At 43.3% G+C, this 18,941-nt stretch overlaps 1 protein-coding gene across 5 annotated transcripts in view; it reads left to right on the top strand.

Annotated features, from left to right (window-relative positions):
- The window catches only part of CFAP74 (cilia and flagella associated protein 74), a 56,648-nt gene extending 39,474 nt beyond the window's left edge, over nt 1–17,174 (top strand). For 2 of the 5 annotated variants that reach the window (XM_089534347.1, XM_089534348.1), the window contains exons 23-39: nt 704–791; nt 1,252–1,425; nt 1,675–1,808; nt 3,796–4,072; nt 4,919–5,053; nt 5,600–5,736; nt 7,158–7,292; nt 8,487–8,596; nt 9,189–9,244; nt 10,001–10,120; nt 10,792–10,947; nt 11,596–11,722; nt 12,245–12,399; nt 13,289–13,424; nt 14,347–14,474; nt 16,005–16,178; nt 16,469–17,174. In XM_089534347.1, coding sequence (XP_089390473.1) covers nt 704–791; nt 1,252–1,425; nt 1,675–1,808; nt 3,796–4,072; nt 4,919–5,053; nt 5,600–5,736; nt 7,158–7,292; nt 8,487–8,596; nt 9,189–9,244; nt 10,001–10,120; nt 10,792–10,947; nt 11,596–11,722; nt 12,245–12,399; nt 13,289–13,424; nt 14,347–14,474; nt 16,005–16,178; nt 16,469–16,582 — 2,356 coding nt within the window. In that variant the 3' untranslated portion in view covers nt 16,583–17,174. Of the gene's footprint in view, nt 1–703; nt 792–1,251; nt 1,426–1,674; nt 1,809–3,795; nt 4,073–4,918; nt 5,054–5,599; nt 5,737–7,157; nt 7,293–8,486; nt 8,597–9,188; nt 9,245–10,000; nt 10,121–10,775; nt 10,948–11,595; nt 11,723–12,244; nt 12,400–13,288; nt 13,425–14,346; nt 14,475–16,004; nt 16,179–16,468 lie in introns of those variants that run through there. The other 3 variants (XM_089534349.1, XM_089534351.1, XM_089534352.1) reach the window with 3 other exon arrangements.
- Nucleotides 17,175–18,941: the final 1,767 nt, after the last annotated feature.

Genomic DNA, 18,941 nt, shown 5'->3' with positions numbered 1-18,941 from the left:
TGGACACTGACCCCAACCCATGCCTCCAGGAGCCAAATTATCCTGGCTCCTTTCTGCTCCGGTCCAAAGCAGCATTGGCGCAGCTTCAGGAGGCATGCATCATTTGAACACTAAGCCTCCAAAGCAGCCTGAAGTTGCTTCATTTGGCCCATCTGTTCTGGGCCTAAGATGAGAAACTCTGTTGTTCAGATGTTTGGAGACAAAAACATCTTTTCATTGGTGATGATTTATCAAATCACTAATGATTTGACATAGCTGTACTGGGAGTCAGAGGTTATGGAGTTGTTGGAGGGGGTGAGCCTTGAGATAAGCTACCAAGATGTCCCCAACCTGTGAAATACATGGAGAGAGTCTGACTGTTGTTAACTGTTGTCAAGTCGATTTCAATGAATGGTGAAGCTATGAGTGAATCCTCCAGGTCATCCTAACATCAACAACCCTGTTTGTAGACTCAGGGTTGTGGCTTCCTTGGTTGAGTCTATCCATCTGTAATGTGGTCTTCCTCTCTTCCTGCTGCCTTCTAATTCTAATTCTTCTAATTCTTCCTCTTATTATTATTATTATTTTGAATATTTATACCTTGCTCCAAGGATTCCCAATGATTCAGTGATAAAGAGCTTTCCCAATTCTCATCATCTTATTGCTTCAGTCGTGTCTTCTTTCTCAGGTCTTCCACAAGTATCTAATAATCTTTCTGTTTCAGGCACTCCCTTCCAGAAGATGCAGCCAAGTACTTTGACGAAAAAACAAGAGTCCTGCAAGTCCCAATGACAATAATAGTTTCAGATCAGGTCAGTGGTGCAAAAAAATCCACTTTTCAATAGGGAAAAATAATAAAAGACTGCGTTTGAGGGTTTGTTGCGTGCCGGGTAAGGCCAGCAAGAAATGATTTGAACATTGAGACATCTGTAAGGAGCCGGGTAACAGTAGGAAACAGGGGAAATGCCATAGGGAGTGGATCAGAAACTTGTCCTTTAGTTCTCCAGTACACTGAACACTGTACAATTCTGGAGTACACTGGACAAATGGTTTGCTCCCTCTAGCATTCATTCTTTCATTCCCATTTATATTCCAGGTTTTGGAGTGTGTATGTATGCAGTGGACCTGACTTTCCCCATTTTATTCATCAACAGGTTAGGCTCAGAGGATTGACTAGTCCTGGGTCACCAAATGAGTGGAGATTTGAGTCTGATTCTCCTCCATCATATTCCCTTTGACACCAAACTACCATACTTTTTGTTTTCCTTTCAGAGTAAGCCAGTTGAATTTACTGTCCATGCAGTTGTCACCACCTCAGATTTGGAGATCAACCCAACAGAAGTAGACTTTGGATACTGCTCTATCTATGAAGCTGTCCAGACGACAATCACACTCACAAACAAATCCATCCTTCCCCAGGAGTTTGGCTTTGTAGGACTCCAGGAGGTAAAGAGAGTCTCCTATTCTAGCCCAGTAAAGTCTAGACCTTTTCTGTGCTTCTTCAGAATGTCGACAAACATGTTGCCTTGGCTGTATTAATTTACAAAGCTAATGGAGTATACGATCTTAATTTCCACTCCAGATGAATGGATTCTTCCATGTGTTGCCCCTGCTCTCATTGATATATAGTACATGCTTTTTTAAAAATGTAGTCTTTAACACATTTGTTTTCCTTTTTTGCATGCTTTTGGAAAGTTCATAGAAGTTCAGCCCAACGATGGATTTGGAATACTCCTTCCTCTTGAAACCTTGAGCCTGGATGTACTCTTCAAACCCAAGAAGGCAAAAGAATACAGCTTTCATCTGACATGCAAGACTGAGATCAATAGGTATAAATATGGGGAATTTCAGGGTCATCAGTTTTCTGACAATGAGACAGACGCTGGATTTGATTTTACCGTCCATGGTTTGCCTCACAGATTTAGTAGGCCAGGGCCATCTAACCCAACCTCATCTGCAGTGCAAGAAATGCTCAGTTAGAGCATCCCTTGACAGATGGCTTCCCAGCCTCTGCTTAAAGACCTCCAGCAAAGTAATTGAGTCTATTTCCATATTGTTTTCGCCATGAAAATGTTTTCCAGATGTCCAACTGAAATATATCATACTATACTATAAGCTGGTGGCCATGCTGAATGGAGAATTTGGGCAGCTGAGTCCAAGTAACGTTTCCAATCACTGGCTTGATGGCAGGGAACAAGTCTTTACCGCATCCTAGTGACATGGGAAATATGATGGCAGAGGGGAAGGTGATAGCTAACAATTCCCTCTTTGCTGCTTTTCCTCTGTACACACTTATGGTAGCAGTTTTACCAAATTTAACCAGTTGGAGGTGTGCAGAGGAGAAATCGGAGGAGAAGGGTTGCACAGGAAAGCCAGAGGAGCCAGGGTTAACCACTCTACATTATTGTCTGCTTCTGATCTGCAAATTCTCCCCTTTCCCACATGCACCTTTCCAACTGGGAAACAGACTGAGAATCTGTAATTCTGCTTTTGAGAGGAGCTTATCACTTGGCGTTGTTATACCACAATTGCACTGCATTACTCCCATCTGTAGTTTTTTGTGAGTCTTTAGGGCTATGTGGCTATGTTCTAGAAGAGTTTGTTTCTGACGTTTTGCCAACATCTGTGGCTGGCGTTGTCGTCTGAAACGTCAGAAACAAACTCTTCTAGAACATGGCCACATAGCCCGAAAGACCCACAAAAAAACCTACGGATGCCGGCCAGAAAGCCTTCGACTTCACTCCCATCTTTGCTTTATTGTATGATGTTGCAGCTCTTCTGATACTGTACCATTCTATACCACTATTTGTTTTGTAGCAATAGATGAAAACTGGGATGTTGGGTGGAATAAGTCCTCCAGGCCAAGCACACTCATTGGTCCACATTAGATTTTTGAAATGTAAAAACACAATGGAAGGCAATCCCCGGCATGAACCCAGGTCCAATGAGCTGAAGTGAATTCTAGCAATAGCAATAACAATAGCAAGTACATTTCTATACCGCTTATTGGTGCACTTAAGCACTCCCTATGTGGTTCACAGTGTGTAAGCCAATTGCCCCCAAAAAGCTGGGTACTCATTTTAGCGACTTATGGAAGGATGCCAGGCTGAGTTGACCAGGAGTCCCTGGCTGGTATTGAACTCAGATTCAAGGTGGCAGATTCAAGGCTGTTGGGTCATTTGGAAAGCAATTTCCCCTACTTTAAATAATTTGTTAATGGCTCAGTTTCCAGCTCTGGTTCATAGAATTGGAAGAGACTGCAAGGGCCATCCAGTCCAACCCCATTCTGCCATGCAGGAACTCTCAATCAAAGCATCCCCAACAGATGGCCATCCAACCTCTGTTTAAAAGAAGGAGACTCCAATACACTCCGAGGGAATTTGTTCCACTGTCTAGCAGCTTTTACTGTCAGGACATTCCTCCCTCTCTCTGTATAGCTGTCTGTGTTATTATCTGCTTATTCGTACCTATCTGGATCATACATACCTATCTGCCGGTGTATCAGTAGCAGATGTACTTACTCCTGTATCACTGCTACTGATGTACCACCAGAGAGCCTTTTCACCTTTTTCAATCTGTTCTTAATCAAACAGAAGTAGCAGCATCGTTTCTTCTAAAATGCCATTCCGTTTTGCCTTAGTGAGATTTGATTGCTTTATAATCCTGTGCTTCAGAGCAAGAACTGAGCATGGGAAATATTCGGTTTCTTGGGCTTGGGCTCAATGGGATACCAGGCGCATCACGGGGCATCCTTATAGTCTTGTCAAGAAGCTTAGTTCCGCACCGTGACAATTTCCTCTGTGTTTCTGTTTTCAGGAAATTCAAGCTGACTTGCAAAGGAATTGGAGTCCACCCTCCCCTGGAGCTCTCTCATTCTTTGGTTCAGTTTTCCGCAACAGCTCTGAATGATGTGTCAACTGCAACCCTCTTTATTCTAAATTCGCACGTCCGACTCAGTCGATTCAATCACTTTGGTCCGAGAATTGGCGATGGAGAAGTGGCCCCCGTTGGGCCAACCTCCTTCCAGTTCCTTGTCCCAGAAGACTCTCCCATAACAATCATGCCATGTGTCGGCACTGTTCTGCCTGGAAAGGTAACATCTCTATTATCGTATTAGAAAACTTGAATGCAGGTGGTTTCTGTTATTATGCAGTGTTGCAGTCCAGGGCATCTTGGTTGAAAATAATCTCTTGGGTGTTCTAGGTTGCATTTGCATCCTTGCAAAAGAAGGGTGCAAAAGTAAAGCTGTTCTTAGTTGGTCTTGCAACATTCTTTTTGAATCACCCTGTATATTGTTTGAGTTTACCGATAGACCAAGGGTCTGATAGTTGGAACAGAGCATGGATACACTTGGGATTGCCCTGATTTTTCATAGAATTGTTGGCCCATACAGACAGGCCAAAATAAAGGTATGCTGTTTAAATGATGCATGTGTCCTAAGAGTCCGGAAGCCACAGGAATCGTAATCAAAGCATCCCCAACTGATGGCCATCCAGAGTCTGTTTAAAGACCTCTAAGGAAGGAGACTCCACTACACTCCGAGGAAGGAGTGTGTTCCACTGTCAAATGACTCTTACTATCAAGACGTTCTTCCACTGTCAAGCAGCCCTTACTGTCAGGATGTTCCTCCTAATGTTGAGCTGGCATCTCTTTTCCTGGAGCTTGCATCCATTGTTCCAGGTCCTGTTCTCTGGAGCAGCAGAAAACAAGCTTGCTCCATTTTCAGTATGACCTCCCTTCAAATATTTAAACATGGCTATCATATCACCACTTAACCTTCTCTTCTCCAGGCTAAACATCCCCAGCTCCCTAAGTCGTTCCTCATAGGACATGGTTTCCAAACCCTTCACCATTTTGGTCGCCCTCCTATTACTGGCCTGCATTTGCTCTCCCCGCATCCACTGACCTTTCTTTCTCTTGCTTGCTGTCCCAATGCCAGAAGTGCTTGCTCGAAGTTTCCTTCCGCCCGGTCTTATGCGATCAGCTCATCAAACAGGAGGCTGTTCACTTGCTTTGCCAGGCAGCCGAAGCCAAAGCCCAGATGGAGAGGAAAGCTCGGGAGCTAGAACTGCAGGTAAGCAGGGGAGAACAGTCTTCTCCTCTCCACGTGTCGCTTGTTGCAGAGCCCATTGGTTGCACACATGGATTACTTTATTTTAAAACTATTATTATTGTTTATCTATATAAAATTTATATTTGAATTACGTAAATTTACATGGCTCTTTACGGGTATAATTAAGCCAAACATTAATCACACAACATCGCTATTAAACAGGCAAACAACTAGGACAGAAGACATGGAAGTTGACCTTTAGTTTGTACCCAGTTCTTAGACTCCTAGCTTCTTCTTCATTTATTACTGAAATCCTTTAAAAAGAGAATGGCCACTGGCTTGCAAACTGTTAGTTAAATTATACATTAGTGGAGGGCATTTTTCTTCCTGCCACAAAGAAGGAGAGGCACGTATAAGATTTTCTGCCTCCGATGTCAAAATAGCTTTGGTTTCTCTCCATGGATGGACTTCAGAAAGCTGAAGGAACCCCTTTACCCAAAACAGACACAGAGACAGTTGCATTCTGGATAGATTTTTTTTGCTTCTTGGCTGCTCTTTTCATGACAGAGAAAGAAAGAAGAGGCGATGGTAGGAAAGAAAGATGGGAAGAGGATGGCCAGCATCTCCTTCCTTGGTCAGCTGTCAAAGGACAAAAACTCTACCAAGCCGTTTGAACCACCAAACCCAGAGGACATATGTCCAAAGTAAGTATGAAAAAGCATTGTTGGGGTTATTGCTGCAATGTCTCTCTCTTTGTTAATGAATCCTTGTGACTTAGGACTCACCCAATGTCACTGTCAGGTTGTAGCTCAGAATGCCAACAGCATTAGGTGTGTCTTGCTCCAGGTTTGAAGAGTGTCTTGCCAACATGCCCTGCATTATCACCCTGCAATCCTACAGACACTTTAAGTATTTGAAGGGATGTCATATTGAGAATGGAGCAAGCTTGTTTTCTGCTACTCCAGAGACTAAGACCCAGAGCAATGGATGCAAGCTCCAGGAAAAGAGATTCCACCTCAACATTAGGAGGAACTTCCTGACAGTAAGGGCTGTTTGACAGTGGAAGACTTTCCCTTGGAGAGTGGTGAAATTTCCTTCTTTGGAGGTCTTTAAACAGAGGCTGGACAGCCATCTGTTGGGGATGCTTTGACTGAGAGTTCCAGTATGGCAGAATGGGGTTGGACTGGATGGCCTTTCTTGGGGTCTCTTCCAACTCTTAGGATACTCTGATTCTAAACATAAGGCTTCATCCTGACTTTGAAACAGGCAAGTGATGACAAATCACAAATTATACCTATCCCCCCCGAAATCTCCTACATGTTACCAGTTAGTGTCTTGGCCAAGTCCTGGTTTTGACCTTTAAAGTTCTAAATCGGAGCTGATATCCTCCAGAGATTGCTGGGCAATAATTCCTATCATCCTTTACATTGAGTTTATTGACTCAGGATGATGGGAGTTAAAGTCAAGCAACATCCAGAGGGCTTTAGGTTTCCCACACTGCTCTATATGGTCTATGACCTGAATATATGAAGAAATGCTTCCTCCTATAGTCGTCTAGATATGTCAGCTGAATGTTGTTATGTTCAATCTCTGTTTAATGAATCGTTATATTTGTATTATACACAAGAATGCTACACAAGGAATAATGCAAGGCTTGGTTCTGTGGTTGCAGCACTTGATCAAGGGAGTGGTGTCCAGCGAGAAGATTAGATCAATGAAGTCTTGTATTGGAACCATAAGGGCATCTAGAAGGTGCTTCTACATTTGAGGCTGTTAACTGTGGCCTGTTACAGACTGCCAAAATAAAGCTGCTTCGGGTCTCTTTGGAGGTATGCTATTTAAATGATGCATGTGTCCTAAGAGTCTGGAGGTCGCGCCAAAGCCACACTCCATTCCTAAGCACTGGAGTGCAGCTTTGGTGCAGCTTCCGGATTCTTAGGATGCATGCATCATTTAAACAGCATACCTCCAAAGAGACCCCAAGCAGCTTTATTTTGGCAGTCTGTAACAGGCCTGTGGGACAGGGGAAAGTCCTCGCATTGGTAGGGGCAGCAAGATAACCGAGAGCCCCCAAAATAATAGCTTCCTTTTTTAGTGATCAATATTCCCTTTTGTCCCTCGCCAGTTCCGAAGAGTATATCGCCGCTCATTTATCCCTGGTTCGGTGTTTCAACGACCGATTTGACAGATACGTCATACCATGCCTTGTTGCAAGCGGAGTTATCGATGAGAAGAAAGGAGCCGAAAATCTGAGTTTCAGGTGCTGTGAAGGATGTGTGAGCCTGCCCTTTGGTTGTTGGTTGTTTGCTGTGTTGCTTTTAGCTGCAATGAATAGCTAGACAGTGCAATAGACAGAGGCTACTCTGCATCACAGCATCATTAGTGGCATGTTTTGTTTTGAAGTTGACTCTGACAAACTTGGACCAGAGATATATAGGAGATGTATAGGCTCTTACCCCCATGATGTTTTAATTCAGCTTTCCTCTATCCAGATTAAATCTTAATTCGTGTGGCATCCTCATCTTATCAGACGCTTTTTGCTGCCTAATTTGCCACCCGAATTAAAACAGCATGGGATAAATAAACTATGTAGTCTATTGTGGCACCAGAGCTCTCTGACAGAGAAGGCTAAACGTCTCACAGAACTACAGTTCCCTAGATTCCCTAGCACTGAGTGATCTCAAACTGGATTATTTCTGCAATGTGTTTTGGATTTGATGCACCTCCGGTTTAGGTTTTATGCCTCCTATGAACTAGCAGAGAGTCTCTCCATCTCATCTTCCGCATGCAACCTGAAGGAGATACACAGACCTACTCCGCAGGTTTGTGTTTATTTTGTTCATAGTTTATTTTTACAGCGCCTGGTTTTTCAAGGCCCTACACAAAGATTAAGCAAACAATTGCTGCTCACAGCCTTTCAGTTGAATAGATGCAATGCAAGAAGCAACAGAAATAGGCGAGGAGCAAGAAATGATGCTGATGGTGGAAGTGGGTAGTTGTAAGATTCACTCTATTGAGGCCTCCATAAATCTCAGTCAAGAGCAGTGAGATCTAGTGCCTTAATACAAACAGAACATTAAACGTATTAAAATACTTGCCATAATGCCCTTACAATCTCATATATGACATATTGGCACACCCAAACATAGTGGTTACTATTTACCCACAATACTTACATTTCATTATACTTCATGTTTTATGTTCTTATAACATTTAAGCAGACATCATAGTAATAATCCATACCATTTACGTACCATTTCAAACGTGCTTAAAATGCTAAGTGCTAAATCTATATCAATGAGTTGTCACAAACACTTTTGTCAGTAGTATGTTTAAACCCTTTAAACTTTCCTTCCCTTCACAATGAATCGCAGTCATACATTGGAACCGCCACCTTCTCTTTAGGATATGAGAACAGCCCTGTATCATTTATTTTTACTATTTGTCTCCACAGCCCTTATAACAACCTGTATTTAGAGCTGCACTGTCCTTCAGTGGCACCGGCTGTAGTCGTCACTTCAAATAACGGAAGAACTTTCTTCAACTTTGGGGACGTCGCCGTAGGTATGCATCTTACATTTTGAGTACCCTCTTGATACCATTAGTGACTTGAAAAGGACTGTATGGGTTTGTAAGTTAAAAATCAATCCGTTTTTTGTATGTTGCAGAATCGAGGAGTTCCTTGATTTTCCATTTGTATTGTTCTGTTTCCATGCTTACTGTGGCATTGCCTTTGTCTGCTGGGAGAATGATGATTTCTGGGTCCGAATTGTGGTCCTTGATGGCTTTTCTTTCTTTGTTGGTTATGATGATGATGATGATGATGATAATAATAATAATAATAATAATAATAATAATACTATTAACAGATTTAGATTTCCACTTCAAAGCTTCCACTCTGCAAAGTTTACATGTGATTGTTTTGCACCAAAACCAGAATTTTCTGTGCAGGAAAGATCTCTCTTCTGTCCATCTAGTTTTCTCGGAGCAGCCAAATTGATCCTGAAACTCCTTCCTCCAGATATGGACAATTTCAGAATAGCTTTCAGGTGGCTTTTCTAAGTAGCCTTATACTGGTTTTGTTGTCGGTCTTTGAACCCATGAAATTCTCTCACTGTTTAGGGCACAGGATTAAGGAAATTCTCTCACTGTTTAGGGCACAGGATTAAGGAAAATGTCAAGATACAGAACATATCCCAAGAGCAATTAGTCGTATCCTTATCCGGAATCACATTACCACCAACATTTCGCAGATGAAAAACTGGGACATCGGGTGGATTAAGTCCCTCCAGGCAAGCAGACTCATTGGTCAAGGTCAGATTTTGGAAATGGGAAAATGCAATGGTATGCAACCCACAGGCATGAACCCAACCCTCAGGACAGGTCCAACACAAATCATTACATACTAGTTCTGTCCTGCAAATGTATTGAAGTTTAATATGCATGTTGAGATATATCCCAGGGAATCCTTGCAATTGCTGTTTTTCATGGTTGCTGTGGCTTGCTAGAGATGACAGAAGTTGTTTTTTTCTTGCCTGGGATCTCACCGCAAACAAGCACCGGACTTAGGACTACCACTTTTGAGTGGCACTTGCATAATGACCATTTAACCACTGATAAATCCATGCATTGAGACTCAATCGCATGGAATAACTAGTTTTGGTAGAGATCACTCAGGACTGGTGCCAACACTTGTATGGCCTTAGAACCTAAGACCCTCTGCTGAATGACTTTGCACCTGTCTTTGTTCCCCACGCTGCCCTAAAGCAATACTATGTTGGGCTCCTATGGGAGGGAAAATAAAGGCAGAAACTGAAATGTATTAGAAGGCTGCCCACTATATAATTCGTTTCTTGCGCATTTCTGTAATTGTCTCTAGGTAACAGATTGCCTTTTTCATTTCTTTTTTTGGAAATGGTTTCTTTGGTTACCACTAAACTTGCATTTTCCTTGAGCTGGCATTTTCAGCTGCAATATTCCCTCCTGGATCCCTTTGGGCCGTTCCTCTTGGCAAATCCCATCCGTATGCTTGAAAACGGAGAATCGCGCGATCTTGTCCTCACATTCAGCCCCGAGGAAAACAAGTCTGTGAGTATCTATACAGAATACAGATGCACTTCATAGTTCAAATGTATTTCCCATACTGCCTGGCCCATAGACATAGGCTCTTAGTGTGTCAGCAGCTAGTCTCCTGTGGTGCCTGTAACCCGCATGTTAACATTGAGCATGAATGGTGGTGATAAGTACAGTGTAGGACCCACATGAGATGAAGTTGCATAGAAATCTACCAAGAAATCTGTGAAAACAAGTAAAAAGATTTAATGCATTCTTTTAAAATGGATTAAAACCAGATTTAAAAACCAAAGCTCCAGCAAAGTTGCAAATGTTTGGCTGCCTGCTGGAAGCCTGGAAATGATGGAGCTAGTCTATCTTTATCACTCCCCATATATACAGTCGGCCCTTCTTATACATGGGGGTCTTGTGCTCCTAACCCTAGTGAATATGGAGGGACGAGTGTATTACCATTACATTCAGTGATAGGTGAGAATTATGATTTATGGGTAACATCAGTACCATACTGCAACAAAAAATTACTAAGGATCCTTAGAGAAGGTCAGTGGGTGGGTGACACCATGACTTACTGCACCTGATAAGGGCAATCCTAGTGATGCCACTGGAGCCTGGAACAATGTGGTTGCTTCCTTTCCTTGCTTCCTTTCTGTGGATTTTTAACTAACCCAAGAAAGATGCCTTCATAGTTTTTTGAAACACTGGAACTCCGGAGTGAGAAAGCGACCCTAACCCTGATCTTGACTGGCCGCGGAGTCATCACCTCGATTGCTTGCTCAGTGGAAGGAGACGTGTTTGACATGGGATATGTGCTTGCCAAAGAAACAGCCACTGCAACCTTCAAGGTAGGTCACAGCCATGCCATAAATCAGGGGCAAGGAATATAAAAGGTGTTAGTGAGCCCCCAAGAGACCTTGCAAGGCTGCAAGCCCAACCTAGCCCTTTTGTCCCCCAAACCCTTTTGGGGTATAGAGCATTTCCCCCACGTTTTAAGGCCCCCTCTTCCAATTGATACACAGGAGAGACCATTTCTAAATAATAGGGCCATGGTCACCACTGCCTGTTTTGTTTTTAAAGGCTTCTACTTGGCTTACAGTTACCCATGATGGCCCCAAAATGTGCCAGGTTTGCCCAGATGGCATGGGGAGGGAGTTTGCAAAGCAACTTTTGGCTCCTTGAGGGGCCACAAAAATCAGAGCTTGAAAAATGTACTTTCGGGGCTACAGTTCGTATAAACCCCGAGATGGCAAGGGTGTTATAGTTCCTAAATCAACTGTTCCAAGCTCTGGTGATAATGACTTTAGTTTTATGCCACATTTGGTGAGAATCCAACTAGCTCATGCATGAAGAAATATGAAGCGCCTATGATTTCTTTTGTGCATTGAGGAATGGAAAATGCAAAGCTAGAAAAAAGCTAACAAGTACATTCCATTTACAGGGGCATAACATTTGATTCTGTTGTTGGTTCATGGGTCTGTCTTTCTTTTTTGCAGATAGAGAACACTTCAACTCTGCCCTTGAAATACACCATCGTCTTGGAATCTCTCTCCCCAAACAGAGACAGAGACCTTCAGGAGCTTCCCCCTTTCCTTGGATCTCAAGGCAAAACAGACTTAGTTGGTAAATCATTTCTCTTACTCTTTTCCGTATCAATGGCAAAGGTGGAAGTCTTTCTGAGGCACTCCTGTACAGGGTTTGGAAACCTTACTTCTTTCTTTGTGGCCTTTGTGCATCCCACACATGGATCTGTGCCATTGCAGAGTATACTTTCAGAACTTTCTACAGGTAGAGAATTTGGCATTCGTTTCACCCTCTCTTCCTTAGAAGAGTCTGCCTCAGAGGGTAGTGGCCTCTTGGTTTCTGGATGAAATGAATGATCTAGATCCATTTTAGTCTGACTTCTTGGAACAGAGACAGCTTTGGTCTCCTTGGTGGATGACACACGCAAGAAATGGACAGGGGGAGTGGGTCCTTGTTGGTTTTGCTGGACCTGTCAATACTGTCAAACATGATATCCTTCTCGGCTGCCTCTCTGGGATGGGACTTGGGGACATTGTTATGCAGTGGTTCCAGTTGTACTCAAAGAGATGTAGCCCTCCTGACCAATCTCTCCTCTTAGCAAGTGTCTCATCCCTTTGCTAGGTACGCAAAACTACAGTGGCTTGAGTGTGTTCACCGTCTCCCCTGTGGAAGGCATCATTGCACTTGGAAAGTTTCAGGAGTTTACGGTCACCTTCAGCCCTGATCACGAAAGCCTGCATTACTCCGACTGCATCCAGGTCCTCCTGTTTGACAAGGTGAGGACACTGTGGGACCTGTGGCACTAGAGCGCATCCATTTTTGCTACTCTTTGATGCTTGGGACCTCCTCCCTGTGCACCTACAGAGTGTGACCTTGGGTGAGTCACACACTCTCAGCCCCAGAGAACCCCATGATAGGGTTGCCTTAGGGTTGCCAGAAGTGAAGAGTGCCCTTGAAGGCACACAACAACAACAATAAATGTGCATGTCACCTGTCAACCTAGAATCATAGAATCATAGGCCTGTTACAGACTGCCAAAATAAAGCCGCTTCGGGTCTCTTTGGAGGCATGCTGTTTAAATGATGCATGGGTCCTAAGGATCCGAAAGCTCCACCAAAGCTGCACTCCAGTGCTTAGGAATGGAGTGTGGCTTTGATGCGACCTCCGGACTCTTAGGACCCATGCATCATTTAAACAGCATACCTCCAAAGAGACCCAAAGCAGCTTTATTTTGGTAGTATGTAACAGGCCATAGAGTTGGAAGAGACCCCAAGGGCCATCCAATCCAACCCCTTTCTGCCATGCAGGAAATCTCAATCAAAGCACCCCTGAGACAAGGCCCTCCAACCTCTGTTTAAAGCCCTCCAAGGAGGGAGACCTATCTGTATGTTGCCTATCACCTGTTCACATATTGCAACTCCATGAATTTGATACGGTTTTCTTAAGCAAGGAATACTCAGCGGTGGTTTTGCCAGTTCCTTCCTCTGAAAAATAGCCTACAGCACCTGATATTCATTTGCGGGCTCCCATCCAAGTATTAATGAGGGCCAACCCTGCTTAACTTCCAATAGGATCTGGTGCCTTTAGATTATATTACTCCTTAAAATACAATGAGCAATTGCAGTTATTCAGTATAGATAGGATGCTGTGTTGCACTCCTTTCAGGAAGTCATCCGTGTGATCCAGCTGAAAGGGGCAGCCAGGAACCATATCATGTATGTGGAAGGAGGTGAACCGTTGGATGTGCCAATAGAGTCGCTGGCTGTGACAACATCTGTGGCAGAAGAAACTGCCAAAGCAGGTAACACAGTGCTAAATCTGTTGTGTTTTGCACTTTGAGGTGTTTCCAGATGAAGAGTGCTTACTGCTAAACGCTCAAAAGGTGCAACGCATCTACTCCATCTTCCTCCTTCCTGATACTGTCTGGTGAGAAAAATAACAGAGATGGCCATGGCAAAGCACAGACTTCACACACACACATACACACACACCCCCCATCAGAGGTACATGTGAAGTGTGGTGTGGTTGTGTGGTAAAAAGCCGCACCTGGAGGTACCATTTAAAAGCAAAGAGTGGTCATTCTGTGAATTAAGGCCAAAGAACTTACATAGCTTTCATCAGACAAAACAGCCGCACAGAGATGTCTTTCAAGGGCAGAGCTCATGTTTATGGGATCCATCTAGCACTTGTTTGTTTGTAGAACCCAGATGTCCATTAACTAAAGCCAGATGTAAAATAACAATGGATAAAATAGTGTTGGCCAGAGCCAGTGAAATTTGATGGTTTCAGTGTTGAGCCAGGAATATGTGAATGTGTGAACCAGCAGAACCAATGCAAACATATTGGCCTGATATCTTTCTTGCTGAAGCTGAGTATTCTTGATCTGGATTCAAAGATATAGCCGTGTTAGTCTGTAGAATTGGTATGTAGAGAGATCTTGGAGCACCTTTGAGACTCACTGAAAGAAAGAAGTTGGCAACATCAGCTTTTGTAGACTTCGAAATGCATCTGAGGAAATAGACTGAAGTCTAGGAAAGCTCATGCTGCCAACTTCTTTCTTTCAATGAGTCTCAAAGGTGCCACAAGATCTCTCTACATACTTGATATCTGGATTGTATTGTTGGTCCAGGTTAGTTCTCCAGCAACAATAGTTGTGATGTCTATGTGGATCTCAGCTATTTTTTTTTCCTACCTACCTAACAGTTAAAATTTGTTTCCCACAGAAAGTGACAAAGCCACAAATTCTATCCTGGTCAGCCTGGCATCTGTTCAGTCGGAGACGTTTGTCATCCCAGCCGTCAGGGAGCTGAAAGTTGGGGCAATCCGAACCACCCAGTTTGCTTCCAAAAAGGTACAGTAACTGAAAGAGCGGATGTGTGTAAAGAAGCAGTGGAGCTTCGAAAGCTTGCAACATGTATATTGTTGGCCAATAAAGGTATCACTGTTTGGTGGATTTTTTGATGTTATTGGATTTGCTATATGGCCAACACGGCTGGCTGGCCCTGGATGTTCTCTTTGAAGCATGTTCTACACTTACAGACCTTTTTGTCTGTTTGGTCCAGCTTGTGAAGAATCAGTTGTTGGCTGGGTTGAGAGTGCCACATTCATAAAGCTGAGCAGTTGTAATCTGGGACAGTAGCCGTCCCTATTGTTAGGTAGAGTGGGACTAGGGGACAGATGCTGAGAGGAGCAGCTACCACTTTTCAACCACTCCTACCTCTTGGGAGATACACACAGGTTGTTCTGCACCTCCAGAGTAGCCTACTGCCATCAGGTATAGCAGATGACGTGAAAATAAATTTCAACTACTAATCTGTTTTGTTTCTGTACATGAAATAGAAGCACCCTTTGGGTCAGGCACAAACTAGGAAAGAGAAGCATGTGGATGGAGATACTAGGGCCCAAACAGACAGGCCAAAATAAAGCTGCTTTGGGTCACTTTGGAGGTATGATGTTTAAATGCTGCATGCGTCCCAAGAGGCCGGAAGCCATGCCAAAACCACGCTCCGGCCCTAAAGACTGGAGCGCAGCTTAGGTGCAGCTTCTGGCCTCTTAAGATGCGTGTGTCATTTAAACAGCATACCTCCAAAGTGATCCGAAGCAGCTTTATTTTGGCCTGTCTGTTTGGGCCCACTAGCCACCTTTTCAGAGGTCTGTTGGGTGACCTGTGGGGGATTTCTGCACCCGCTGGGACCACCTTGGCCCTCCCAGATGCCACACACACACACACACACACACACAAACATTTTGAGCCAGAAAATAGAAAATGCTTTTCCAGGAGCAGAGATTCTCCCATCCAGCGCTTTGTCCCCCAGCCACCTTGACTTTCTATATGGCGGTAAGAGATCCAACAGAATGAACATGGATGCACTTCCCCCCATCCAGTTTGCCAGCGTAAATGTCCAAACCTGTTCATATCTCAGAAATAGGCATGAACGGAGACTGGGACCAGATTCAGATTAATCCAAGAAAACCTGGAATTGTGCTGCCATCACAGAATCTCCTTCCTTGGAGGTCTTTAAGCAGAGGCTGAATGGCCATCTGTTGGGTATGCCTTGATTGAGAGTTCCTGCATGGCAGAATGGGGTTGGACTGGATGGCCCTTGCGGTCTCTTCCAACTCTAGGATTCTATGATTCTACTCTGAAAGCTTACTTTCAGTAGGAAGAGTAGAAACTGGGGAGATTACCACATAGTTTATAAAAAACAACTTACTGATGCCAAATTCAATTTGAATTTGGGATACATCCGGATTTTATCGCACGTGTTTTTCCTGCCGACGCCGCCGGACAGGTGCATCCTGAGTAACATCTGGCCAGAATCTGAGTTCGGCCGGCCAATTTGCAAAGCCGGGAAGCTTTACAAACTTTTCATTTCTCCAGAACGTAGAGTTCGCCTGGGAAAGCTTACCACTCCTTCAGCTGAAAGGATTCACCGTCGACCCTGTGAAAGGAACCGTGGAGCGAGGACAGACCAAGTCGATCAGCGTTCTGTGGGTTCCACCTGCTGGCTCAGATGTATGTTGCAGAGTTCATTTTATCACTGTTGCGTTGTGTGTAAGTTACATTGCCACGAGTTGGGGAAATACCTATTTGCCTGAAATTCTGAATCCAGGGTTTACCTTGTCCAACAGAAGACATTAATTTCTCAACTGGACACACTCAAAGCAGTGTTACATTCAGTACTGATGCCAATTTTATTTTGTCGCGGGACTTCGTTGTTGATCGCGAGAAGCACCTTTATGATTTTCTTTATAACCAATGAGATCAAAACTAAAAAGAAAACCATCTTTGCTTTCAGTTTCACATGAAAATGCCTTTCAATCTCTTCCTTTTTGTCCCTGCAGCCCAATCAGCCTGTGACAGGATCAGCCATATTGACCGTGAAAGGCGACGTTAAGGAAATCTACAGCGTCTACTTCATGGGTAGGATTGTGACCCAAGAGCTCCCACCGAGCTGAAACTACATAGCAAGAAACATGGAGGAAGATTCATTGCCATCACTCTCTGAAAACATCTGGAATTGAAGCCAGGGCTATGGAATGGTTTGCCAAAATCAAGAAACAACAACCAAACAGCTTTTGGACAGATCACATATATATAGATGTCACAATGACTTTTCCCGAAACAACTGAAAGTGGGGAGATCTTTAGCATCTTTGATTTAAAAGTACTGCAGCAAGGAAGGTTACTCAGGCTAAGACCCATTTCAGGTTTCAAGGCAGATGGCACCTGAGAGTCTTTAACCCTTGACTTTAATGGCAAACTACATGCGATGTGGGACGGACTTTTTTATTCTTTGTTAACTAATGCAGCTGTGGGGATCTACATTTTTAAAATAGGTTTTGACACGTTTCAGAATGACAAATGTTTAGAAACCCAAGCCTACCTTATTCTAAGTAACCCAGTAGTGCATTGCAAATTTTAGTCAGGGTCAATGGTGCATACCCAATGTTTGCCATAAAGTGATGAGAAAATAGGGACATCTGTAAATAACCTGTATTTTACCTCGCTGACTTAAAATGCAATAAATATTATTTTTCCCTGTGGTGGAAAACAGGAAATTTAAAATACTTATATCTGTGGAAGAGTGGTTCTGCTGTATTGGACCAGGCAAAGAAAAGAGATGCTGATACTGATATCTATCCCAGTAGATGCTATTGCCCCGTCATTGAAGCGCCATTGCATTAATGTGAACTCCCCCCATTCATGCAAAATGCCGGGCATTGCCACTTCAATGATGGGAGAATGACGAGATCTGCGCAATGTCATTTGAAAGTCTTTCGCATGGTTGCAGTCAATGGCACTTTCTGGACGGGATAATGAGGGGATAAGTGCAACATCGTATGAGTGTGGCTTTGGCATGGCTTCCGGACTCTTAGGACGCATGCATCATTTAAACAGCGTACCTCCAAAGTGACCCGAAGCAGCTTTATTTTGGCCTGTCTGTACAGGCTCTATCTTACTTGAAACAGCTTCAGGGATAGTCCACAATCTTACATCTGAAGAAATAGCAGACACTGTGTTTAGAAGTGAATCCAGCAAGTCTATCATTCTTGATCAATTGACTCAATGGCTAACTAACTGATTAAGGGTTTAATCTGTGCCAAAACTGGGTGCAGTTGCAGACCTTTCCAAGAATTCATTGGGTGCCGAACGCTGACACACGGTTACTACTATAGCATAAACTATATTGAAAATACAGTAGATGTTGCAGCCGATGGTTCACAGCCAATAAGAATCTCAGGAAAGGAAAGGAAAGGAAAGGAAAGGAAAAGAAAGGGGTGATTGAAAAATGGTGTATCCAGTTCAAGGCAGCTGAGTTCTGTCTGAGTGAGAGGTTTATATGTCTCTATGAGAGCCCTAGGCACTCCTATCTATCTCAAAATCACAATGGAAAAAACCCTGCAGGGCTGGTCCTGATCAAGATGAGAGGTCACTTGTTCGGTCTTTTTGACTCTTATGGAACTTTATGGTATCTCCTCCCGTTAAACCTCGATGCAAAAACTAAAATCATAGCATGGATGATCTGTAACTATAAACATGGCAAAATAAGCCTAAAACTTGGGTGAAACAGCTGTCCCAGAGTAGTAGGCTTATATTTCTGGATGGCTTATATTCCCTTCTGATAGTATAAAGCTTGGTTCAGTATCCATATAGATAGATACAATATGGAAGTGCAGATGAGCCTCCGGGTCTCTTCTCCTGATATTCAGGCACAACACTGACCCTTATTACTAATGTGGCCTATATTAACTTAATTTTCCACCTAAAATTAATCACTGGCTTTGGTAATGGCAGGCCAGGAGATTTCTCTTTCCGCCTTTTATCATTATGATATATCAAAATTCAATGATATTGATAACGGTTCTTACATGTGTTTTTTGGCACATTAACACTCCGATCCTCGTGGATATTCTGGCATATGCCTTCTCAATTGCCACAATGGTAATCAATATCTTATCGTCATTATTTAATAGCGAGATTGGTCTATAATTCTTTGCTAACATCTCGTCTGTATTTTCTTGACAGAGAAGATATATATATAACTTAAGAGCGGTTTGACAGTGGAACATTCACTTGGAGGATGGTGGACTTTCCATCTCTGGAAACCTTTAATGACAAGTTGAATGGGCCTCTTTCAGGGGTGCCTTAGTTGTGTATTGCTCCAAGGAAGGATGACCCTTGCAGCCCCTAAGATTGTGTGAGTCTATGCTTCTACACTGCTTTGAGGAAGAGGTTCTTCTTTTCCTACATGTTTCAAATATTTGTCTTTCATAAATTCCTACCAGGCTAGAGCTCTATGCCCCAGTAAGTGAAT

The sequence above is a fragment of the Sceloporus occidentalis genome, unplaced genomic scaffold (genome assembly GCF_023333645.1).
Source record: "Sceloporus occidentalis isolate IW3139 unplaced genomic scaffold, rSceOcc1.0.p SCAF_8, whole genome shotgun sequence".
Lineage (NCBI taxonomy): Eukaryota > Metazoa > Chordata > Lepidosauria > Squamata > Phrynosomatidae > Sceloporus > Sceloporus occidentalis.
This window is presented reverse-complemented; position numbering and strand designations above follow the sequence as displayed.